Genomic DNA, 25,509 nt, shown 5'->3' with positions numbered 1-25,509 from the left:
GACATGCTATGATTATTACATTGTTCATTGTCCTTAGTGCTTTTGTCTTTTCTCTTTATTCACTTTCTTTTTAGCTGCTTGAGGAAAATGAATGGTTGGTTTGTCACATGTTGCATTCTCAGTGTATCCAGCAGGAGTAAATAGAACTGAGACGTTATTTAAAAGGACCATGTTTGTCATTCTTTAAAGTCCTCTAAGTTATAAGCAGGAGCAAAGGGGAAATCTTGGCATTTTTGATACTTTTTTTTTTTTAACCTTTGATGTTGCTTAGTGGTCATGAAATAAATATGGGTGAAATAGAGGAAGGGACTCCCTAACTGGTTCATGATCTGTAATGTAGTTTGAAAAACTCCATTATATGGACTGTCCTCAGGGCTTGCCTTGGAGGACAAGTGGTAGGTCAAGCCTGTATATTTGAAAGCCACTTAACTGCAAAGGAGCCCGTTCAAAATCGGCTGCTCCCAAAATGTGGCTGAATTGAAGTATTCTTATAACACGTATTTACTTCCTGCAAAGTGCCAACAATCGGCCAGGCACTAGGAGACAGGAATATATAAAAATTATTCTCCAAGGGAAAGCTCTCTGTTGTTGGAGGCAGGCGTGCATAATGAACCCTAATATAAGCTGTGTGTGGTATGCCAATAGAGATGTAAACAGTTTGGGATTTGAAAGAAAAAAGGCTTAATTTTTTCTAATTCTGGGATTTGGAACATACCCATTTTTAATTGGCCCAATTAAAATAATACAAAGAAACTGATTTGGGAAATATTTTAAATACTTCATTTCTTTTACTGGTAATAGGGTTTTATAAGTTCAATTAATGCTTGAAAAGTTGAACTTTTTAAATCATTGTGACTTTGACTCTTTGTTTACAGAAATCAAGATGACTACCAGCTGGTTCGAAAATTAGGCCGGGGTAAATATAGTGAAGTATTTGAAGCCATCAACATCACAAATAATGAAAAAGTTGTTGTTAAAATTCTCAAGGTGAGTAAAAGAAAGAGATTGAAATTTCAGAGGTATTTGGAATTTAGATTTTAGTAATAGTGATTCCTTTTCTAAAGTAGCATTTAAAAGGGTTTTGGGAGTGCTTTAACACCTTTATTGTGTCATCTGCAATCATTAGAGGTTATCTTCATTTGACAGATCAGGAAACTAAAGCAGGAGAAGTGATTTGACTCAAGTCATATGGCTAGATTGTGGCAGAGGAAGGGAGTAAAGGTTCAGTCCTCTCTCTAATACTGTTTGATTGCCTAATACTTATTTCCTCTGTTTTTAATTATATTTCAAGCATTTGTTTTCAATAAATAGTTACCTCTACTGTGTAAGGATGAGGAGTCACAAACAGCAGGCCTTTAGAGGTCAGGCAGATCACTTGCTAGCGAGTCTGATGTAAGTGCCCATGATAAGAGGAGGTGAGTGATGAGTACTGCAGTAGCGCAAGACCAGCATTGTTTGATACTCCTTTGCAGAAAGAAATTAGAGATTTGTATGTGTATGTGAATTCTCCCGATTTTTAAATGATGGCTCAGAGTCGTTAAAAAACACTGTACAAATTCTGACTCAACAGATGTATGTGGATCCTGGGAATCTGTGTATTAAAAAGTCCAGGTTATTGATCATCAGAGTTTAATAACCACTGATCTTGTTAATAAAGAGATGATATATACTTAAAATAATTTCTGATATATACTTAAAATTGTAGTCTGAGGTGACTGACACCCTGGGAAAGAGCTGCATGTTCCACTATGGCAGGCACAGGTCACATGTGGCTATTGAGCATTTGAAGTGTGGCTAGTCGAAATTGAAATATGCTGTAAGGATAAAATACACAAGGTTTCAAAGGTTTGTATATGTATATAAAATTGCCCAGTAGTAATTTTTTTGTATTGCTTTACATGTTAAAATAAGATTTTGAATATATTTTGTTAAAGAAAATATATTACTAAAATTAATTTTGTCTGTTTATCTTTTTTAACAAGGCTACTAGAACATTTAAAATATATATGTGGCTTGCATTATATGTCTTTTGGACCAGCACTGCTTTAGACTATTTAGGAGGAAGGCTTTGTGGAGGAGGTGCAGTTGGACCAAAGCCCTCCTCAGAAAAATGAAAAAGATTTCTGTCCCAGAACACATGTAGAAATAACGAGTGAGGACAAAGGAATATGGAAGATAAGCTCAAGGGACTCTCCAGAGTGGTCTTTTTAGAATGGAGAGAGGGATTCATTTATTGGAATACTGATCATAAGCCTAGCTAGTTACCATGTCCCAGTCATATTCTGAGATCCTTTCATATATTTTATTTGATTCTTGCCACAATCTTATGAGATAGGTACTCTTGTTGATCATTTTTCCCATAATGAAAGGCTTAGGTTATGTGATAACTTCCCCATAGGCACACAGCTAGCATGGCATGAAAGTAGGATTCACATTAGGCAGTCTTGACTCCAAGGCCCACATTTAACCTACAAGTTTATGCTGCACAAAGATGGTTTGGCCATCCTTGATGTTGGTCCTGTCCCCCTCACCTCTGTTGGGTGTTTATAGACTTAGAGAAAGGAATAGAAAAAAGCCCATGTTTCATCCTAATTTGTAAAAGATTTTTCAAGATATGCCTTAGTCTTACTATTTATAATCCTAGTTTGTATAGTTGTAAAGAGTTAACATTTTAAGACTGATGGTTGGGGGAATTAAATGTTACTTCTGCAAAAGTCTGATCTTTGGAAAGGAAATCTTTTTTTCTTTCAATTCAGCATTTGCTAAGTAACCCACAGAGTACCTGGCACAGGGCTAGGAGAAGGAGATGCAGAGATGAATCGGACACGTTTCCTTCCTTCAAGGAGCTCATAAATAAGCCGTTCATTTATTACATTATCTGTTGAAATACCCGGACATACTTTATTTCACTGATGTACTTTTGCCCTTTCAGCCAGTAAAGAAGAAGAAAATCAAGCGTGAAATAAAGATTTTGGAGAATTTGCGAGGCGGTCCCAACATCATCACACTGGCAGACATTGTAAAAGACCCTGTGGTGAGTATAGTATGTGCTAGCAAGGCCCACCATGGCTGAGGTGGTGTTTGACCCAGAGCACAGCTGGCCTCTCTGTTCCCCCCTCCACCGTTAAGTCCTGCTTTAAAAGTGCTTAATCAGTTATAGCATTTAACTAGTTTGGGTCTTTCTTTCAAAGAGACCTCCACCCACAGACTATTTCTTATTCTTCTAGGATAAGAGACTGATAGCACTGGAAACTGAAATGTGTTAATCCATTTTGCAAACTCAGGTCCGATTCCGATGGGCGATGGGCGCATTGTCGGGCTGCCTAGAGCCTGGTGAGACTTCAGCTCCATGTCTTCTGTTTGAAATCCATCCCAAAAGTGACCTAAGTGTGGTGATGATCAGAGCGGGGAGGGCTTGTAGCAGTAGAGGGTTTCCTACTACTGAGGCTAGGACTGCCAAATTCACCAACTAGCATTTGCAAACATTGTGCTCGTTAAAGCTGCCAGGGCTATTGCTAATGTGTGTTTTCTTTTTCTTCTCCATAGTCACGAACTCCCGCCTTGGTTTTTGAACACGTAAACAACACAGACTTCAAGGTATAATATATAACCAAAGATTTCAAGCTGTTGGGTTTTTAAACCACATAGAAAGCCTTTTAGGGATGTTACTGTTAGAAGAACTTCCTTCAAACTTTCTTAAAAGAGCTTTTCATCTTCACATTGTTAAATTATAAGATAGAAATACTGCTGTACAAACTACCACTTTCCACATCTTGGTATATGGCACTTTTGTTGTGTGCTTTCTTTAATGACCAGATACGTTTACTTCTCACCACCTTTACCATTCACTTAACAGTTTCCCCTCATGTCAAACCTAATAAAAGCAATAACGTGTTCAGTCAAGATCTGGCCGAGGGCATTTTACTTTAAAATGGCAGTGTTCAAGAAGGAATGTCTTGTGTATGTAAAAGCAAGGTCTGTTTATACCTTAGGATTCCTTTGGGTAAGGGTGGTGTAAATTGTGCTACAACACACACCTATACAACAGATCTCTCTGACTTCCAGCCCATCCAGCGGCCTACTTCAAACAGTTCTCAATTCTAGTACAATAGAAAAATGTGGGCGCGCTCTTGGATTTCAAGTTGTAAAGGTTTTTGACTTGTCTTTGAGCCAGTCCAGTATCAAGAATTTTAGGTATCGATAAATGGATGAGTTCTTCTGCTGAGATAAGGAAACAAGGAAGAATGTTCTGGAATCAGAACAATAACTTCAAAGAAAACTCCAGATTATGTCCCATTTAATGATGTGTGCTTTTTTTTTTTCTCCTTAAAGACCATAACTCTCTGGAAAGGAAACATAACAGTTGTTCAAAATTTGTTTAAAATTGGGACAGGAATAATTCTGTTAAATTGGCTTGACAGATTTGGCAGCAAGCCATCTGCATACCCACTGGTGATCTGCAGATGGGGTAGTTCCCTACTAAGGAGGCTGTGTATTTGCCAAAATGCCTTTTATGAGAAGGTCTGGAGGTAAATGAAAAGCAAACTTGATTGCAAATGTACATCAATGCATGTTGCTTAGATAAATTGGTATATTCCCAACAGTGAGCTATAGCTTCAGGAATATGAGTTAAGTAATTCTTGACTTGCATATAGAATTAAAGACTCAGTTTCTCTTTAAAGTGAATGTTATGTTGGAGAAGTAGAGACTGTGTAGAGATCTTGGAATGATGGCAGATGAGCCAAGTGTTGGTTTGAATTACTACAAATGAGAATGAGAAAAATTGCCTTCCATCAGCAGTACTTCATGGCTAAAATGTTGCATTTGTCTTTAACAGCAATTATACCAGACGTTAACAGACTATGACATTCGGTTTTACATGTATGAGATTCTGAAGGTAAGGGAACCTTGGATACTAAATACCTTTAGATTTATCTTCCCTTTGTTAAATAGCTCAAATGACTGTATAAAACCTTGTGAATTAACTTTGTAAAACTCTGAAAGAAGGGACCTCTTCATGTAAGTTTTTAATAAGTTAATAGCATCAGAACTCTTCTGCTAATGTAAGGGTTATGGAAATAGGGTCTAGTGAAATATAATTTAGAATGCTTTGGGAACGGTATTTAGAAGAGAGCTGGGGCCCCTTAAATATTTGTAATCTCCGTCTTGCTCCTACGAAAGTTAACAGTTGAATTGTTCAAACTTGTAAAAATATCTCCAGATGTGTTGGCTTCTGGTGTACTTTATTTCACTTAAAATTGAACAAGTAAAACAGTAAACTTCCAACTCAGATATCAAAGGGTCATTGTATTAAAGAATTATGTAAATCTCTGCTTAGAGATTGCTGATTTAGAGTAGACTTTGATTTCTAAAATGGGATCACCAAATTATCTTGCTCCTAGTAGTCACAAGATCAGCTTTGTAGATGAGAAAATTGCTAAAAGTTGCTTATTAAATGAGGGTTGACAGAAGTACCCTGAAGAGACTCTGCCAGTAGAGATATTTGATCTTTCCATTGGCTCATGCAGTCTTGTGGCAAGCAGGACTTCGTAAAGTTAAGGATATGCTTGCCTAGTCCTGGGAACCACAGGAACTCAAGTTGCCCTTCAGGAAGGACAAGAATTTGGCCAATGACATCAGCTGACTTAAAAACTGGGATTAGCAAACCCCAAAGGTTGTACCATTCAGTTCACCTTAGTTTGAGATTAGACATGGTTTTCAAATTGGATTTGATGTCCTAGGTCAGGAATTGGCAGGCTTCTTTACAGGGATAAACAGTAAAAGTTTTGGCTTCGTGGTCTATAGGGTCTTTCTCACACCTCTCAGCTCTGCTGTTGTAGTACGAAAGCAGCCACAGACAACATGCAAACAAATAGATGTAGCTGTGTTCCAATAAAACAAACATTTACAAAAACAGGCAGCAGTCCATATATGGACCATGGTTTACCAACCTCTATTGTAAACCCTTAGCTGCTAAAGAATTATTGTTCTTTGAAGAACAGTTTTGTAGTACAGACCAGTTTTCTTTTGAGGGGCCTATGTTTGTGAAAGGCTTTGGGTAAGAGAGAGAAATTGGAAATGATGTAATTGGTGTACACTTTGGGTCTTTTTTAACAGAAAAGATGTTGTAACAACTGTGTAAGAACAGAACTTGAAGTTCAGAGGCCATGAGTTTGACTTCGGGATCTTGAGCAAGTCTCTGAAGAATAACTGTGGGAGTGATTGTCAACCCTGACTCCCAGAGGTGGTGTGAGGCTAGAAAGAAAACCTATGGAGGGAAAAAAGTAGAGGATTTTAACTAGAAAATCACTCTTATGCAAGCTAACTTTTTAACCTGTTCTTCTTACAGGCCCTGGATTATTGTCATAGCATGGGAATTATGCACAGAGATGTGAAGCCCCATAATGTCATGATTGATCATGAGCACAGAAAGGTAAGACTAACAAATCTTTACCAGCCTGATAGGGTGAACAGCCCATCTTTATCCCTAGCATCTGTTACAGTCCCTGGTACCTATTAGGCACTTGACAAATATTTGATGAATAAATGAACAAATCAGAATTTTTAAACCATTATACATTCATATTCCTAAGAATACTATCAAGGACACCCTGGCAGTGTGTCTCAGTGGATAGAGCGTTGGCCACTACACCTAAGGCTCACAAGTTCCATCCTCAGCCCTGGTCAGGAGCCTGTGGGAGGCAACCAATAACTGTGTCTCCCTCACATCAATGTTTCTATCTCTCTCTCAAAAAAAAAAAAAAAAAAAGCAGTGGAAAAAAATACCCTCAGGTGAGGATTAACAACAACAAAGAACACTATCAAGAAGGAAATAAATTAGTGGTCAAAACCATTTTGGGCAGGGAACCTGGATTCTGGTTTTATTTACTGGATAACTAGTATCTGGGAACTTCTTTTCTCGTTTGCCTTCTCTTTCTTACCTGTACAACAGGTATAATAATATTTGCTCTCTGTGCCACTTGGTTATTGTGAGAATTAAGTGTGTACAGTTGTGAAATGTATGAAATATTCAGAAAATGCTGCTGCTTATTATTAGCGAGCACAAGTGCTATAGAGAGTTCTGCTGACCACGTGCTTATAGCATTTCAGTTTTGTAAGGTAACCAAGTCCACCTTTGTAGGTAGTGATGGCTTTGTTGTAGGCTTTGGAGATGTAGGTGATTTGTTCATTCAACTGAAATTTTTTTAGGCACAATGCATGGTATTGTTCTATCTGTGTGGAACTGATAATAAAAAATTCTCATCCATAAGGAGCTTGCCTTTGGGGGAGGCTAGGGCTAGAAAGTTAAAAGTAATGTGGAAGAAAAATAAGTCAGGAATAGAGAACAAAGGAGGATGTTGCAGTTTTTTGTTTTTTAAATATATCTTTTTTTTTCTTTTTTTTTAAATATATCTTTATTGATTTCAGAGAGAGGAAGGGAGAGAGATAGAAACATCAATGATGAGAGCATTGTCATTGATTGTCTGCCTCTTGCATGTCCCCAACTGGAGATCAAGCCCACAGCCCGGGCATGTGTCCTGACTGGGAATCGAACCTCGATCTCCTGGTCAATGTTCAACTGTTGAGCCACACCCGGCTGGGCAGGTCTTGCAGTTTTAAACAAGGGGGTGAAAGGAAGATTCCATTGGGAAGGTGACATTTTTAGAGAACACTTGAAGGTCATCAGCTATGCAACCTTGGGAAGAACTATGTCCCGAGTAGAGGATGCAAAAGCCCTGAGGCAAGAATGTGTCTGGCTTGTTGGAACGGGGAGGGTGGGGGTGGGGACTGGGATCAGAGAGGTAAAGAGAACCAGGTCATTTAAAACCTTAAATATCATTGTCAAAACTTTTCTCTGAAGATGCAGAGCTTTTGCAGGGTTTGAGGAAAGGGTTGGCATGCTCTCACTTTCATTTTTAAAAGTTTACTACACATCTATTAGAACAATTAAAAAATAATGACAGTACCAAATGCTGGCAGGGATGCAGAGAAACTCAATCTCTCATGCATTGCTGGTGGGAATGCAAAGTAGCACAGCCATTTCAGAAAATGCCAAACTGTTGTTTTTTTATTTGTTGGTTTCTTTAAAAGCTAAACAAACAGCCCTGACCAGTGTGGCTTAGTTGGTTGAGCCACTGGAGGGTCGCCAGTTAGATTCCTGGTCAGGGTATATGCCCTGGTTGTGGACCCAGTCCCCCATGTTTCTCTCTCTCCTTTCCACTCTAAAATCAATAAAGAACATTAAACAACAACAACAAAAGCTAAACAAACATGCTTACCAAACAATCCAGCAGTGGTATTTATCCCAGAGAAACAAAAACTTAGGTCCACACACAAACCTATATATATATGAATGCAGCTTTATTCATAATAGTTGAAAATTAGGGGGAAATGTCCTTCAGTGAGTGAATGGTTAATCAAACTGGTATATCTATACCATGTAGTGTTATCACTGAATAGTATGACTCAGCAATGAAAAGGAATGAACTATTAGTAATGCAACAACTTGGTTGGATCTCGTGCTGAGTGATAAAAATCTGAAAAGCTGATTATTCCATTTGTAATAATATTGTCAAAATGTTAGAGTTAGAGAACAGGAGTTAGAAAGTGAAGAAGAGATAGCACAAGGGACATTTGTGGTGATGGAATAGTTTTGTATCTTATGGTCAGAGTTATCTGAATCTACACATGATAAAATTACATAGAACTACACACACACGAACACCAGCATGTGAAACTGGTGAATAGTAAGGTCTGTCTGTGGGTTGTGTCAATGTCAATTTCCTGGCTTTGATATTATACTGTAGTTATGTAAGATGTTACCATTAGAGGAAATGCAAAGTTGGGTGAAGGGTACACAGAATATCTGCAAGTTCCTGTGAATTTATACTAATTTTTAAATATAAAGCCTTTGAAAAGGATCATTCTGGTTGCTGTGTAGAGAATAGAGGGAAAGAGTGAAAGCAGCCTGACTAGTCAGGAGAAGGTGCTGCTGTAGTAAATCAGACGAGACGGTGGTAGCATGGGCCAGTGCAGTAGCAGTGGAAGTGGTGGTAGTGGTCAGAATGTGAGCCAACAAGGTTTGCTGGCAGGTTTGATGTGTAGTATACAGGAAGCAAGAATCCAGAGTGAAATTTTTTTGGCCTAAATGACAGGATGAATGGATTTACCTTTAACTGAGAAGAAGGGGGAGGCTGTAGGAGAAAGGTAATAATCAGAGGTTTTGAGATGTTTGGTGATCAGAGAGGGAGAGGTTGGCTGGTAGAAGATGCTGATAATGCTGTGTGTGAAGCCATAAGATCAGAAATACTCATCTGGGAAATACTTGTTGCTTAAAAACGAAGCTCAGGGATAGCTCTGGAGCACTTTTATTAAGGGGCTGAACAGAAAGGCTATAAAAAAAAATTATACTTTCTTTCATACCCTTCATTGTAGTTCCCTTTGTTCACCAGAACAGTGAAGACACTGTACCTAGTTAACAGTGAACTTATGGGGACATTGACAGAGTAATCAGGCATTAGTCAGGCCCTACTACCCACACTTCAAATAATGCTTATGCTTTGCACAGTGGGTAAATAAGGTTCCCTCTTGTCCTTGCTAGTACTTTTTCCACATTCAGGATACATTTTGGTAAGAGCCATTTTGTGTGGCTTTTCACTTCATTCACTCAGTACATATTTTTTATTTTTCTCATGTGTACTGGGTGTTGTGTTGAATTTTAAAAATTACAGAGTTGAATAAAACAGTCCCTACCTTCAAGGAGTTTACAGCCCATTTTGAAAAAGAAAGATAAGAAACAAATACATAATAAAGAATTGTGAGTTTGCCCTTTACAGGTAGCTCAGTTGGTTAGAGCATCCAATCAGAGCACATACAAGAAGCAATCAATAAATGCCATAAATAAGTGGAACAACAAATCTCTCCCCCCATTTCCCTCTCTCTCCCTCCCTCTTCCCCCCTTCCTCTCTCAAAATCAATCAATAAAATTTTTTTAAAAAGAGTTCTGGGTTCTATTAAAGAAGTATATCTGAGGTTCAAGGAGAGGCTAAAGGCAGTGGTTGGTTTTACTTGATAATTAGAAGAGATTTCTGTGACGGGTGTGCACTTAAATATGTCAAAAGATGAGATGTTCACCATTAGTAGTCTAGGTTGAATAGTATAGACATTCTACTCAAGTGAGCAGTTTAAGAAATTTGCAGAAGCACAAAATGAAATTGTCTTTCAGCAAGTCTCCCTGGCTCAAGAATTAAGTCATGGAGAACCCTGTATGTCAAGCTAAACAGGATTGTCCAAGAAGTTTGATTTTCATCTTAAATACAGGCATGGGCAAAGTTAGGTTTATAATTGTGGGTATGTGAAATACAGAATTTATTCTTATATTAGTATTTATTCTTGTATTATATATTTTTCCATACAAAAACTGTAAACCTACTTCTGTCCACCCTATATAATAGGTAGTCACTGAAGGGGGGGGGTTGTTTGTTTTTAATCGTTTTTATTGATTTCAGAGAGAGGAAGGGAGAGAGACAAAAACATCAATGATGAGAGAGAATCATTTATTGGCTGCCTCCTGCACACTACCTACTGGGGATCTAGACCACAACCCGGGCATGTCTCCTGACTGGAATCGAAACTGACCACCTAGTTCATGGGTCCATGCTCAACCACTGAGCCACACTGGGTGGGCTGAAGGGGCTTAATTTAAAGTCACATGGCTGGTATTTTTTAAAAGTACTCTAAAGGCAGTGTGTGGAGTAGCTTGAAAAATAAAATTGCTCATGATTTATTCTCTTTTTTTTTTTCTTTCAGCTACGGCTAATAGACTGGGGTTTAGCTGAGTTTTACCATCCTGGCCAAGAATATAATGTCCGAGTTGCTTCTCGATACTTCAAAGGTCCTGAGCTACTTGTAGACTACCAGGTGAGAAGAGAAAGGCAAACAAAATTTCTGTCCTAGCCCTGGCTGGTGTTGTTCAGTGGTCACAGTGTCAGCCTGCAGACTGAAGGGCGAGGGGTTGATTCCCGTTAAGGGCACGTACCTGGGTTGCAGGTTCAATCCCTGGACATACAGAGGGCAGCTAATCAAGCCCTCCCCCATCCACTCTGAAAATCAATGGAAAAAATATCCTCAAGTGGGGATTAACAGACACACAAAAATTTCTCTCCTATGCTTATTTTATACATAATTTGTGAAAAATGTCATTTTGTGTTTTTGAATAGGTCATTTGTACACATCTATGACTGTCCCTTTTATGCGAATGTAAGAGATGAATCATCTCAGTTTATCTACCATAACTTATGTTTTTATTGTCATGATGTCAGTAGAATATGAATAGAACTGTATTTGATCCTAACTAAAGAGAAAGTACACCAAAGGTAACTTTTTCTTATAAACTCCAGAGCTGAGATTTAACCAAACTAAGGACTAAATAAAAAAATGCTCTGTTGTGGTTTTCATAAACTGTATTCTATATAAAGATTTTTCCCCTACTAAAAAAGCCCTCTTCTCACAGAAACAAAATCCTTGGGAGTATCTTTCGTCTCCAGTCCTCCCAGGTCTCATCAGATACCTTAAAAAGTTCAGAATCTATCCTAGAAATTCTTTTTCTGGGATTTTCAGAATGTAACCCTGAGCTTGAACATTTTATGCATAAAAATATTCTTTTTTTAAATTTATTGATTGGGGGGGAGAGAAACATTGATTTTTCTTGTTCTACTTATTTATACATCACTGATTCTTATATGTGCCCTGATCGGGGTTCGAACCTGCAACCTTGCTGTAGCAGGACAACTCTGTAACCAATGGAGCTACCCGCCCAGGGCCAAAAATATTCTTTATGATATTATTTATAATTATTCATATTATTAAGTAAAACACTATCCTGTTATGGCGATATTAAAGATTAAATTCTGAAGCATTTCTGCAGTAAAATAATGCTACACGTTAAAAGGTTTTTGTAGACTCACAGCTTGAGATGTTCTTATTCTTATGAGAAAAGTGACTCAGGATAGCATGTACAGATTGTTTTAAATGGGGGATTGCATAGAGGAGACTGGAAAGAAGCACATGAAGATGTTATTGGTGTTTGGACATTTTTAGTGGAGTGATTTTTTTTAATAGCAATTTTTTATTTGGAAAATACAAGATAATGTCATTTCATTTATAACTGAGTTGTGTGTTTGTTTGTTTAATTTTAATGCAGATGTACGATTATAGTTTGGATATGTGGAGCTTGGGCTGTATGCTGGCAAGTATGATTTTCCGGAAAGAGCCATTTTTTCACGGACATGACAATTATGATCAGGTGATACATGTTGTTTCCATTAGGGAACTTGCTAGTCTAACCTAGTGATGTTCAGACCTGGCTACTTAGTAGAAACTGCAGTGGATTTTGCTAAAATATAGATGCCCAGAGACCTATTAATTCAGAATCTCTTGGCGTGAGACCCTAGAATAAATTTCAGTTCATGGCTTATTCAGCTAACCCAACATTGATCCTCATATTGGTGTTTTGGGAGCTACCAGGTTAGCCTTTTGAAATCACTGAGTTTTTTCCCTTAGTCTTTTTATTTGTGTTGCTTGTTTTATTGTAAATTATACGTGTAAAGTAGAACATTACCTTAGAATCTTCTAATGCGAGTTTTCGCTAAAGTTGGGAATGTTTTCTTCAACATAGTGGTTTATATATGGTATTTCTATGATCCTTTTGTCTCTTTATATGGATTGAGTTGACATATGTTAGTAGAAATATAGAGGATGTTTTTTATACTAGCTCCAAGTCAACTCTTCATCAGGCATATATAGTTCATAGTCTATCGAGTAGGGGAAATCAGACATATAAGGAAATAAGTTACAGTTATAAATGTCAGAGTAGAAACGTAGACAAGGTACAAAAGGCAGTTGTGGGAGTAAGTGGTGTGAGTGTACAAGGGGAGCTTCCCAAAAGAAGTCACACGTTTTGCTGGGTTGTGGACGGGGGCGAGGGGGACATAAGACTTCATCAGGGAGACATTTTAAGGGGAAGGAACCAGGTTATAATTGTTTGTATTTTCTGACACCATCACATTAAGTACTGATTTAGAGAATTTTGTGTGGAAACCTGTTTCTACCGTGCACAGAAATATGAAGTAAATTGTCAGTATTCATACCTGTAGCCATGATGATCCCTTTCTGTTAATCTAGTCATGGTTAATTGATTCAATTGTGTAACGTTGCTTGTTATGTGGGTTTTTTTCTTTCTTCAATCCTAGTTGGTGAGGATAGCCAAGGTTCTGGGGACAGAAGATTTATATGACTATATTGACAAATACAACATTGAATTAGATCCACGTTTCAATGATATCTTGGGCAGGTGAGTCATTAAACAAAATCTATGCATCTGTGCCTTAATCAAAGGCACACTTTGTAAATTGACACTTTGGATCCTCAAAAAATAGTTGTAGCCCTGGCTGGTGTGGCTCAGTTGGTTTGGCATCATCCAGTGCACTGAAAGGTTGCAGGTTGATTCCCAGTGGGGAGCTTGCAGAAGGCAGCTTATCGATGTTTTGCTCTTACATTGGTGTTTCTCTCTATCCTTCTCCCTTCCTCTCTCTCTAAAAGTCAATAAAAATATATATTTTTAAAAGCTATTTTAAAAAATAGTTACATTCTCTTTGCCAACACTGCTGAACATCAGTGGTCCAGTGCTACAGGATGCTGCTTTTGGCAGTCCTGTGATGAAAGCACTGGATTGAAGGGCCATTTTCCCAGATTCACTGAGTCTGCGTGTAGAGATTATAGTCAGAGGATTCCTGTAAAATGAATGAAATGTATATTCTAGTAGAAGGATTACAGTTGAGTCAAATATCAGAATCTCTTGATTTAGCTTGCTTTTCCAAATGACAAAACCCTCTCAGAGAAAGAAATAGAAATAGAAAATGTGTGCTTCAAGGCTGATGTGGCTAGATACAATACTAATTCTTTCACCACTTACCAGGAGGTGGACTTTCCTGATGCAAAGGCTTTGCTGGCCAAGTGGCAGAGTTGTCAGGAATGTGTGAGGGGATCAGAAAGAGGCCTGGTTAGCCCAGCCTCCTGACCCTTCTTGCTGTGCAGAAGTATTGAGTGCTGTAAAGTAGCCTGAATTATGTTTTTTAAAATTGCGAGGACCCAGATTTTTCTTTTGTGCAACACTGCTTTTTTCAGTCTCTCCAATTAACTTGGTTGTCTCCCCAGTGACAGAGTGCTATAAAACTGCTCTCTTGAGTTTTGATTTCTTTTTGCAAGTGGCTGGGCTCCTAGCCACTAAGGAAAATTTAGAAGTGAAATGTTGGGCTTCTCTGCTCCTTGGTTCATTTCTCATTACCCCTTTGGCTCTGCAGACACTCCCGTAAGCGATGGGAACGCTTTGTCCACAGTGAAAACCAGCACCTTGTCAGCCCTGAGGCCTTGGATTTCCTGGACAAGCTGCTGCGATATGACCACCAGTCACGGCTCACTGCAAGAGAAGCCATGGAACACCCCTATTTCTGTGAGTCCAACTGTCCAGTCCGCAGAGCCTGTGCAGGCCTGCTCAGCAGGCTGTACAAGGCGAGGGAGAATATATCCTGTGAAGAAAGCTCTAGACCCACAGTCCCATCAGAAGAGAGTTGGAATCCTAGCTCTGCTTAGCTTGTGGTGAAGTTATTTTACCCACAGTGAGCCTCAGTTTCAAGTGGGGACAGTGATGGCAACTGTCTTACAGAATTGTTGGAAGGATTCCAACTAACAGAGTACCTAATATATGATTGCTCCTAAGTAAACTGCTTTCCTTACTGTGTGGGTGGCAGTTCTCAGTGGCTAGCTAGTCTGGAATGGTTGGATTCTAGTGAGTAGCCCTATATCTGTCCTGTTTCTGGTTATCGTTTATTGGAGAGAGCCAAGGAAGCTTGAAAATCTTAACTGTATGAACACCTTGACTTAGGTTTGTGAGTATAGTAAACTGTGCTGTCCTGGGTGAAAATGTCACTTAGACCCACCCCATCCCCACTGTGATGTTAGCTTCAACATTGGATTGTCCCTTGGAGTGTTGGGGTGGTTTTGTAGTGCATCAATTATACTGTTGCCCAGTCCCCTGTACCTGAAGCAGGCTGACCTGAAGTCTGTGGTGATAGCACTAATTTTCACAACCTCTAGCTTTGGCCTACTTGGCACCTTGCTTAACCAGTTGAGTTGTGACTGCAATAAGATCAGTTCACTTTGATAATATATCACTCTCAAGTCCAGGTTAGATTATATTGCCTCATTAAACCCTAACGGGATCAGTTTTGTTTTAAATTAGTTCTACCGTGGGTAATTACCTCATCTTTCTACCATTTAGTTGAAGAGGTTGCCTTTACTAGTTCGACAGGAAAAATAATTCTATTTCCTATTACTCGTCTAATTTCAAGGTGAAGATAAGGCAGTTGCCACCTTAAGTTCTGAGAATAATATGGAATATAAATAAAATTCAAAGGATGAGGGTGACTGCTTTAATACCATTAGTTTAATTGTTAAGCATAACAGAAGCTAACATTTTTGTCTTTTTCTAGACACTGTTGTGAAGGATCAGGCTCGAATGGGCTCATCTAACATGCCAGGAGGCAGTACGCCTGTTAGCAGCGCCAATATGATGTCAGGTCAGTTCATTGGTGAATTTCTTTTTTTTAAAAAGAAATTTATTCCCTGTTTGTGTGTTTGTGGCCTGATATGGTCCTATTTGTGACCTGATTTCTTGTGGGCCGCCTCTTCTCTGTAATGATTACCTTATTGATATACTAACCTGTGCAGCTCTTTCCACTAGGCTTCAGTGTGTTTTTGACATCTGATATACTTCAGTGACACTACCCTGAGTAGGCTATCAACGGGCTCTTCTAGGCCAGAAACCTCAAAATTTCTCACAGAGGGACATGAATGTCCCAACAAGCCATGAAGAATAAAAAGTGATCCTTTTATCTCACAGTTCAGAGTGACGGTAGTTGACATGGTCCTCAGAAACAAGATTAAGAAATTGGGGAGAGTAGAAGTGGGGCTTGTACATGGGGCATATATGCATAAAAGGATGGTTCTTTGATTTTTTTTCCCCAGAGCAACTACAATGTACCTAGTAAATTGTAAATATTTATATGAAATTATTTTTCATTATTATTGAGTCACTATGATTTAGAGCAAATTTTTGTACGGGGTACACAATGATTCAAAAGAAATTATAGGCCCATATTGTAAGAATTACACACGTAGGCAGCATCCACATGGGTATACTTGTGGTAGTGAGGGCATTTACTCAGACACCCTCAAAGACACCCTGTTACTATCTGCCTTCTAGAATTTACCCCCTGGGTATCTTGCCTATGTGCAAAATAATGTATATCCACGGTTATTTGTTGTAGCCTTATTTGTAATAGCAAGACATTGAAAACAGCTCTCAGTAGAGAACTGGTTAAATGAATTATGGGACATCCACTCAGTGGAATGCTATAGGGCCAGAAAAAAGAATGAGTATTTTGTGTTCTTTTCTAACTCCAACTCCAGGATAATGTGAAAAGAAATTCGCAAGCTGTAGCACCATGTCCAAGACCAGGAGTGGGCAAAAGTATATAATCACATTCCTATATTTGTTATAAAATTGTATTCATGTATAGGTATAAAATATTTCTAGAAGGATACACTCCAGAAATGGTGCCGTAAGTTGACCAGCAACAGGGATAGGGAGATTTATTCACTGTGTACTCTTTTGAACCTTTTGTATTTTGAGTCCTGTAAATATATTGCCTATTCAAAAAATACAACATTTTGAAAATTGAAATAACTGGCTGATTGAGGGCAACTAACAGAAAATTCTGGTCATTAGATTGGTGGAAGAAACCAAATGGAAATAAATTTTCAAATACTGTTTCAGCTGAGAGATGGGAAGTGCTCCTTTCCCCACTAAAAATGAATTTAAGTAATTATGAAATTTTAGCTGGCAGTGTGATGTAAGCACATGAGTTTTGACTCTAGCTTTATGCTGTTCAATATAGTAGTGACTAGCCACTTGTAGCTATTTAATCAAAATTTAATCAATGTTAAAAATCAGTTTCTTAGTTGCACTAGCCACATTTCAAGTGTTCAGTAGCTACATATGGCTAGTGACCACCCCGTTAGCACAGATTACAGAGCAGAGAATTTGCTTGCACAGTGCCATCCTAGGTAGTAGGCCTGGGTTGGAATCTAAGCATAGTTGCCAATTTGACTAGCGGTTTATCTTTGGTCAAACTGCTTAAACTCTCCAAGCATGGATTTCTTTACTTACCTCCTAAATTATTTAGAACTTGCCATTATAATTTGGGGATTTAATTTGTAATTAATTTGTAAAAATCTGGCTAAGGAGATACCTTCAGTAAAAAGAATCACTGTTGTGTCACTTTTGAGGTAAGGGGCTATGGAAAAACGGTAACTAAGATTTTCATGGTTAGTGTCTCTGGCTCACTGTCAGCTCTTTTCTTTCAGGGATTTCTTCAGTGCCAACCCCTTCACCCCTCGGACCTCTGGCAGGCTCACCAGTGATTGCTGCTGCCAACCCCCTCGGGATGCCTGTTCCGGCTGCCACTGGGGCTCAGCAGTAATGGCCCCTTCTGTCTTCTGATGCCTGAGCAGAGGTGGGGGAGTCCACTCTCCTTGATGCAGCTTGCGCCTGGTGGGAGGGGTGAAATACTTAAGAAGCACCGTGTCTGAACCGTTGCTTGTGGATTTATAGTAGTTCAGTCATAAAAAGAAAAAAAATTATAATAGGCTGATTTTCTTTTTTTCTTCTTTTTTTTTTTAACTCGAACTTTTCATAACTCAGGGGATTCCCTGAAAAATTACCTGCAAGTGGAATATTTCACGGACAGATTTTTTTTCTCCCCTTCCAAATTCAGTTCATTACTAAAGAACAAAGATAAACCAGCCTCAATTCCTGCTGCCGCATCTGGATGGAGTTTCTTCCCATGCCCGCCATTGCTCACCCACCGTCCCATACTCGTGGTGGGGGGCGGTTTGTAGCTCATGCTCTTTTCCAGAGATTACAAAAATGTAGCTTTTTCAAGAAAGGTGGGAGGGAAGGAGGGAGGACTCAACCTATAAAAGCAGTGTCCTGCTAGTCAGTTATATCACTTTACTGCAGAAGTGCTTCAGTGGGGTTATCTTGGTGAATCTAGTGGGACTATGTCTTAATAGTTACATTGAGATGCTGAAAAATCTATCCAAAGTGCTGACAGGTCCTGAAAACTTCTGTTCAGTCTGAATCATGTCATATTGTCCTGACCCTAAATCCAACTCACTTTAAAAGTTTGGTTTCAGTTTAGTTTAAAACTTCAATAATCTTTCCTTCCAGACTCCTTACCTTGGTCCTCTCCCCTTTCATCTCCTAACATACTCTATAGCTGGTAGGAGGGGGAAGGCAAAATCTTTTTCAATTGTCTTTGACTTGGCCATTTTGAATTCAGTTAGTTACTGGGTATAATTTATTGCTTTTTACAAAAGAAAAAAACATTGTCAATATAGGTTTCATGCTAGCAACGCTTCAAGAGCTAACGGAAGATGTGGCCACACTGTTTGATTTTAAGCTTTCTACCTTCTTTTCCTCCTACCTTCCCGTTTCCTCACATGCCATACAGTGAGAAGACCTGCCCCTCACTCTTGTAAATGTAACTGAGAGGTAGGAGCAGAGCCACTGTCTCCAGTGAAACTGAAATGGTAGACCTGTAATTGTGGGAAAACTATAAACTCTCTTGTTACAGCCCTGCCACCCCTTGCTGTGTGTATATATATAATACTTTGTCCTTCATATGTGAAAGATCCAGTGTTGGAATTCTTTGGTGTAAATAAACGTTTGGTTTTATTTATCAAGGTTAGATTTAAGTTCCCTGTGTAAAGGTCTTGCTGGGTGGGTGTCTCACGTTCACATCTGAGGGGCCTGCAGCCCTGTACCATGGAGGCTTCTTAAGGCCTTCATTTTTTTACACCCCTCATTGGATCCATGGTACTGGGCAGGGCAGAGAGGCCTTAAAAAAGCACCACAAGCCAAAGCGTCTCTGGGGATTAAGGATCCTTTGCCATAAAACTCATTTTGTGTCTCAGCAGTGCAGGGATTGGGGATGGAAAAATCGCCAGTTTTTGTGTGTTTGTGTGTAAAGTGGATTTTCCACTGTAATCCAACCACCTAAGTTTATCAGGTGCTTCACTGAGGAAGCCTAGTTTTTTAAGCACAATAGCAAAACCATCAGCTCTGTATTGTCTCCTGTTATTTCATTACAGTAGCTGCTTGTGGGGACTAGGAAAAATTCTTCCAACATATTTTAAGGCCTGAAGTCTTAGCTTCTTATTCTCCTACCTTTATAGAGTCATAAGCCTTTCTCATCTGGGCGCCTTAGATAAATGTAATAATTTGAGGAGTTTAATTTAATGAACTTATCTAACTTTGTAACCCATCTTGGCTCTAGAAACCTTATCAAGGTGATGGCTTTAGTAAGTATAATGGTGAGCTTTAGAGAAAGCTAAAGCCTCCTTTTATAATGCTTCTCAACCATAGAGAAAACATTCTGTGTGGCAGGGTGGTTTTCTTTCTTGTGGCCACTTAACAGTGGGTATTTATTGTTCTTGACCCTTTTATGCCCTAGAATGCTGTGGGGGTTACCATTTTGAATTTGTGCAGAAGCTAAAAGCACCGGATGTGCCAGAGATGCAATTTGTGATTACATTTGCACTGGATTGTGATTTGAACAGGACACTTATGACTAATAAATTCTTTCTTTTTAGATGGGGAGGAGGGTTGTAAATCAAGATTTCACATCCTACCCTTGTAGCTCAGAGAATCTAGGTGTAGCAGAGGCTGATGTGGGGAGCTGCAGACAGCTGAACCTCCTACCATGCATCAGACCTTGCGAGAAACTGAAGGTGAATGCAGAGGACTCTGAAATGCCACCCAAGAGCCTTTTAAAATAAATAGACGTTTTTAAAATGCTATTTAAGGAGTCACTGCAAAAGCATGAAAAGAAGACCCAATTAGGTGGGTGGGGGGAATGATTTACAGAGTAATAATTTCTTTATTGTAAATTACCTCATCTGTATACCTTATATTGGGACACTTTATTTCTCAGCACTCCCTGTGTCTGCCTTGATCAGATAGCAGGAAATGGAATGCCAATATAAGACAGTTATATTGGCAGTTACTCTGAAAGGTTTTTTTAGTATTTTTTAACTTTGTTTGAAGTGGGCTTCCCCCCCCCTTTTTTTAAGTTTGAAGTCAGAAGTGCCCCCTCTCCCCTTGATTTATTGGTTGTAATTGTATTGTAATTGGTATAACTAAAACATAACTGTGCTGGGAAGAAGTTGTGCCATGAAGGTCTTTAATTTTTTTTTTTTTTTTTAAATAAAAACATTTAAACATGAAATGTCCCTGCAGCCTGAGCAGTATGCTTCTACCGACACCGTGTGATAGATGGCTTAGTTCTCACGTCCTTTATTTAAATTTAATATTGAGTTGATAGAGATGTGAAGTGGGATGGCTTAAGATTGGTCGAGGAGCACTGAAGTCTGGGAGTTTTCGACATTGAGATACAGTGAAAGAGAGCATGATGTTGCTTAAACAGGACTGGTTTCATTCCTGCCCATGTCATATGCTTGGCTACTTGGCAAGTTTACTTAACTTCTGAATTGGTTTCATCATCTATAAAATGGGGCCATTGCTTCTTTGGGAATGAATCAGTGTAAATGTCAAGTGTTTGGTACCTGTTAGGCCCTTGATAAACTTAATTTCCTTGGCCCCCTGGTATGGAGGATTAGTCCTTGGTCCTGACGTTGCTAGTAATTCCGCGATACAATCTCCTCTGGACCTCTGTGTGTGCAATCGGGGAGACTAGATGAGTTGTCTTCTGAGTTTTCAGCTAAGGCATTGATTTTAGAAAGTTTGATTCTTAAATGAAGAGGGATGTCCATGGAGACCTCTTGTTCATAGCAGAAAAGACCAGTGTTCAATGAATGCAGTAAGCCCTGTGGAAGGTCAGCCTTGGAGATACCCCCAGCCCTGGAGGCAACTTGGCAAAGTCTCAGTGCCTGGAATGAGAGGGTGCTGGTGAGCTTATGGGAACATACTTGGCAGCTTATATTGAAACTATCAAGAGGGCTAGTAAAAGAGGTGAAACTGAGTTTACTTGCTTATCAATGCCAAATGAGTAAATTCTATGAAAATATATACTTGAATTGTCTTATTCCTTCTCATTTAATTACAGTTTTTAAAAGTTAGATTCAGGCCCAGCCAGTGTGACTCAGTGGTTGAGTGTGGACCCATGAACATGGAGGTCACTGTTCGATTCCCAGTCAAGTCACATGCCCGGCCTGTGGGCTCAATCCCCAGTGGAGGGCGTGCAGGAGGCAGCTGACTGATGATTCTCTCTCATCATTGATGTTTCTATTGTTCTCTGCCTCTCCGTTCCTCTCTCTGAAATCAATTAAAAATATATTTTTCTTAAAAAAAATTAGATTCAGGAAATGCTGTTATCCTAAATTCTTAGTTTCCTTTATTTTTTATTTTTAAAATATCTTTATTGATTTCAGAGAGAGGAAAGGAGAGGGAGAGAGAGATAGAAACACCAATGATCAGAGAGTCATTGATCGGCTGCCTCCTGCACGCCCCCCACTGGGGATCGAGCCTGCCACCTGAGCATGTGCCCTGACCAGGAATCGAACCCTGATCGCCTGGATCCTAGGTTGATGCTCAACCACTGAGCCACGCCCAGCCAGGTCTTAGTTTCCTTTAAATCTTCACTGCATACTATCTTATGGCATCTACATGTTATAAATATTGGGAGTTGAAAAGTAAAAGGAACCACTTTGTAATATCTTGTATCTGAAATGCCTAACATGAACTTTAATCTCTTAACATTTATTCCCATTTTGTACATGAGAAACATAGGGAGATTAAATTGTTAGAGCGGACCTGATAGAAACAGGAATATATTTTGTAAAATTAGATTTTCAAGGTGTGGCTAATTATTATAGCCCTAAAGTAGTAGAGAAAATTGGAGATAGGTTGACATATTTGGGAATGTTAATTTCCTTTTAGTCTTTAAATTTTTTTTGTTTCACCTGTTGTCAAGTATGGTTATAATTAAAACTGACTGAGCATCTCTTGAAAAATCTAGTTTTGTCATCACTTCCTAAAGATTCCCACCAGCAGATTCTCTCCTAAGATTAGAATAGGGTTTGAGTAGTTTAATCATTAGTTTTTGCCTGCCTCCCTCCTGGTAATTCCTCCTCCCTTGTGCCTCAGCTTTAAGGACTCCGACTGTTTGTTGGTGACATGCATGCTAGAGAGGCTGTCTTCCTAGAGCCTTTTCCTTCTTGAGGAAAAAATTAGCCAAAAGGCTTTGAAGTAAAGTCTCCACTTCCTTCCTCAAAATGAGTCTGAAAGCCTTGATGTCAGCTGATGCTCCACCCTATCTAAAGTGTCTCCTTGCCCAGCTGGCCGTGGCTCAGCAGTTGAGCATCAACCTAGGATCCAGGAGATCACGGTTCAATTCCCGGTCAGGGCACATGCCCGGGTTGTGGGCTACATCCCCAGCTGGGGGCGTGCATGAGGCAGCTGATCAATGACTCTCATCATTGGTGTTTCAACTCTCTCTCACTCTCCCTTCTCTCTGAAGTCAATAAAGATATATTTAATAAATGTCTCCCTGCTTCGCCCACTGCCTTCACTACCACTATCCTATTGCCCTTTTTTCTTAACACCTAACTTTTTTTTTTAAACCTCACCCTAGGATATTTTTTTCCATTGCTTTTTAGAGAGTGAAGGAGGTGGGGGCATGGATGTGAGAGGGAGACATTAATTGGTTGCCTCCCACACAAGGCTCTACCAGGGTCTGGGTTTTAACCTGCAACCCAGGTATGTGCCCAAGACCCTTTGGTTGGTGCATGGACCTGCGTTCTAACCACTGGGAAACACCTGAACTTTTATGGTATTATTTTGTTGATTTATTTATTGTCTCCCCACCTGCATATAAACTCACTGATTACCTTGTATATCTTACTAATCTGTGCGTCATTATAAAAACCTTTTTTTTTTTTAAGTGGGCCAGTATCCCTCAGGACTGAAGAGGACTGAATGGAGTAGCACAAGGACAATGCTTAGCACCACACCAGACTCATAATAGATGCTCAATAAATGGTAATTTCATCATCTATTCCCACTTCCACCTTACCCCTCCCCACTACACAGTAAGTTAATAGATGTACTGTTGCATAAAGAGCATCTCAAGATCGGTAGAAACTTGTCCTTAGGCTTACAACTGTAATTATAAGCCACAAGCCCCAGACTGAATTAACATGATAAGAAAATGTTTGTTTAATGAGTCCTTGGTGAAATTATAAGTGACTGAAGGCTAAACAGTGATCCTCACCCGATAATGTGCAGAAAAAGATGCCACATCTATAGGAATGCTGTACACTTGTGGCATTTATTTTAACAATTTTACATAGATGGACATAAAGTATCCTACTCTAGAAGGAGGGAAGTGCATGCATTAAATATGACAGGTTTTCAACAGATGCAGGTCAAGTTTCTAATTTGCATTGCCTTGTTCCCACCCTTCAAGATTTATCTCTTAAGATTTTATTACTCTGTCTCTGAGTTTTTCATTTCTCTACTAAAAGCCAAATATTTTTGCACTGTAGCAAATTACTATCTGGATTTGCCTCTCTCTGGTCATACCAGGGATTCTTACTGGCCTTAATGTAAGCAGCTCTCCCACCAGGTACCTCCAGATGGGAGTTTATGGGATGGCCAGTCTGTTTATTGGAGAAGTTCCTAAAGGGATTGGGTATTTCTGAGTCTGCTTCATTCTTGCATCACCTGCTTTGGCAGCGTTTTCTTGGCTCCTCTAAAAAGAAAAAGCAACGGCAGCCGGTAAGTGGTTTCCTGATCCCACCCTGGGGGTCAGAGTCAAATATTTGTAGACTTATCTCGAAAGACGGCACCTTGCTTCTGTGTATTGAGTAGTTCTGTGAAGAAGTCCAAATGGCCACAGCTCTCCACATCTGATGTGGACCTCGTTCTGTTCCCCTTCACCCACTCAGCTTCGTCCTCTGAACCCAGGGTTCCTTATGCACCCACCTTTCTGACTAGAGTTCATTTGTTTATGTAACATGCCCTTCAGCAAACATTTGTTGGTGTCCATGAGCCTAGCCCTGTGCTAATCACTGGAGATTGAGAGAGATGAGGTGCAAGCCCATGGGGAAATGTGTTCTCTTCAAATACAAAAGCAGGAAATGAAACTGCATTTGGAATCATTTCAACTGTAAAAAAATTAAGTTCTCCAGGGAAAAAAATCAGGTTGCCCAGTCAGAATGGTAGACAGCTAACTACTGCACCAAATACATGAGGATGCTGACTAAAATGATAATTTACTTTAGCCAATTTCAAGGAAAGAAATGGAAATTCCTAGGTGGCAGAAAGGAAGACAGAATTCATCCTGAAGGTAAGTGGGTATTGAAGTCACTGTGGCCCCCAAACACCAGGCTTGGATACAGATGGGCTTTAGGGCTAGTGTTAGAATGCCCCTAGGGAGGTAGGACGTAACCTCAGGGCCTTTCAAGGTAGAAAGTGAAATAATCCCCAGGCACTTGAAAAGGCTGCTTCTAGAAAAAAAGATTGTAAGAAAACAGTATTAACTGTAGTTGCCTCTGGGGGTTGAGGTTAAGATAGATGTCACAGAAAAACAGTAGGAAGAAAGGAGTCCTGAGCTCTTAGGCAAAGGGAAAATGGTCACAGAAGCGTTCCCAGAGGAGGGGCTGCTGGAGCTGGCCAGGAAGAGACCCACCCTTAGCCAGTTCAGTCTGCCAGGGCCAGCACCTGAGATTAGAACCCATGTCTCCTGACTCAGTCCTGAACAAAAAAATTTATCCTCATACAGATCTGTAGGTCAACTGGCCCAGGTTCATCTGATCTTAACTGGGCTCATCCAAACAGCTCTACTTCAGATTAAAGATTGGCTGGGCAACTATGGTGATTGGATTTGGGTTTGTTCCATGTGGTGGCTCCTTTTGGGTCCCATGCTGAAGTTGCAGCAGCTGCCCAAGGCATGCTTTTATTTTAAATCCTCACCCGAGGATATGTTTCTGTTGCTCTTTAGAGAGAGAAACATCATTGTGAGAAACTGATCAGTTGCCTCCCCTACGCACCCCAAGTGGGGATCAAACCTGCAACCTTTTGGTGTACAGGACAATGCTCCAACCAACTGAGCCACCCGGCCAAGGTCCAAGGCATGTGCTTGTGGATTGCTGGAGCACAAGGGGCCAAATGAAATCACACACACAAAGAAATATTTGAAGAAATAAAGGTTGGGAATTTTCCAAAATTGACAGATACCATGCCATAGATCCAAGAAACTCAACACCAAGCAGAATAAATTTACACACATAAGGCATAGCACATTCAAAATGCTAAAACAAAGTCTTAACAGGCAGCTCAGGGAATAAAGTGACAACTGCAGAGGAAGC

General features: G+C 39.6%; 1 protein-coding gene across 1 annotated transcript in view; it reads left to right on the top strand.

The window, feature by feature from the left end:
• Positions 1-18,864, top strand: part of CSNK2A1 (casein kinase 2 alpha 1) — a 44,758-nt gene extending 25,894 nt beyond the window's left edge. Inside the window, exons 3-13 of the mRNA XM_016200594.2 lie at positions 876-987; positions 2,933-3,034; positions 3,547-3,597; positions 4,838-4,897; positions 6,350-6,433; positions 10,810-10,920; positions 12,203-12,304; positions 13,251-13,351; positions 14,361-14,509; positions 15,549-15,635; positions 17,485-18,864. Of these exons, the coding sequence (XP_016056080.1) occupies positions 876-987; positions 2,933-3,034; positions 3,547-3,597; positions 4,838-4,897; positions 6,350-6,433; positions 10,810-10,920; positions 12,203-12,304; positions 13,251-13,351; positions 14,361-14,509; positions 15,549-15,635; positions 17,485-17,600 (1,075 nt within the window). The 3' untranslated portion in view covers positions 17,601-18,864. The remainder of the gene's footprint in view (positions 1-875; positions 988-2,932; positions 3,035-3,546; positions 3,598-4,837; positions 4,898-6,349; positions 6,434-10,809; positions 10,921-12,202; positions 12,305-13,250; positions 13,352-14,360; positions 14,510-15,548; positions 15,636-17,484) is intronic.
• The last annotated feature ends 6,645 nt before the right edge of the window (positions 18,865-25,509 follow it).

The sequence above is a fragment of the Miniopterus natalensis genome, chromosome 7 (genome assembly GCF_054644295.1).
Source record: "Miniopterus natalensis isolate mMinNat1 chromosome 7, mMinNat1.hap1, whole genome shotgun sequence".
Classification (NCBI taxonomy): domain Eukaryota; kingdom Metazoa; phylum Chordata; class Mammalia; order Chiroptera; family Miniopteridae; genus Miniopterus; species Miniopterus natalensis.
The sequence above is the reverse complement of the archived record's forward strand: the minus strand, read 5'-3'. Positions and strand labels throughout refer to the sequence as shown.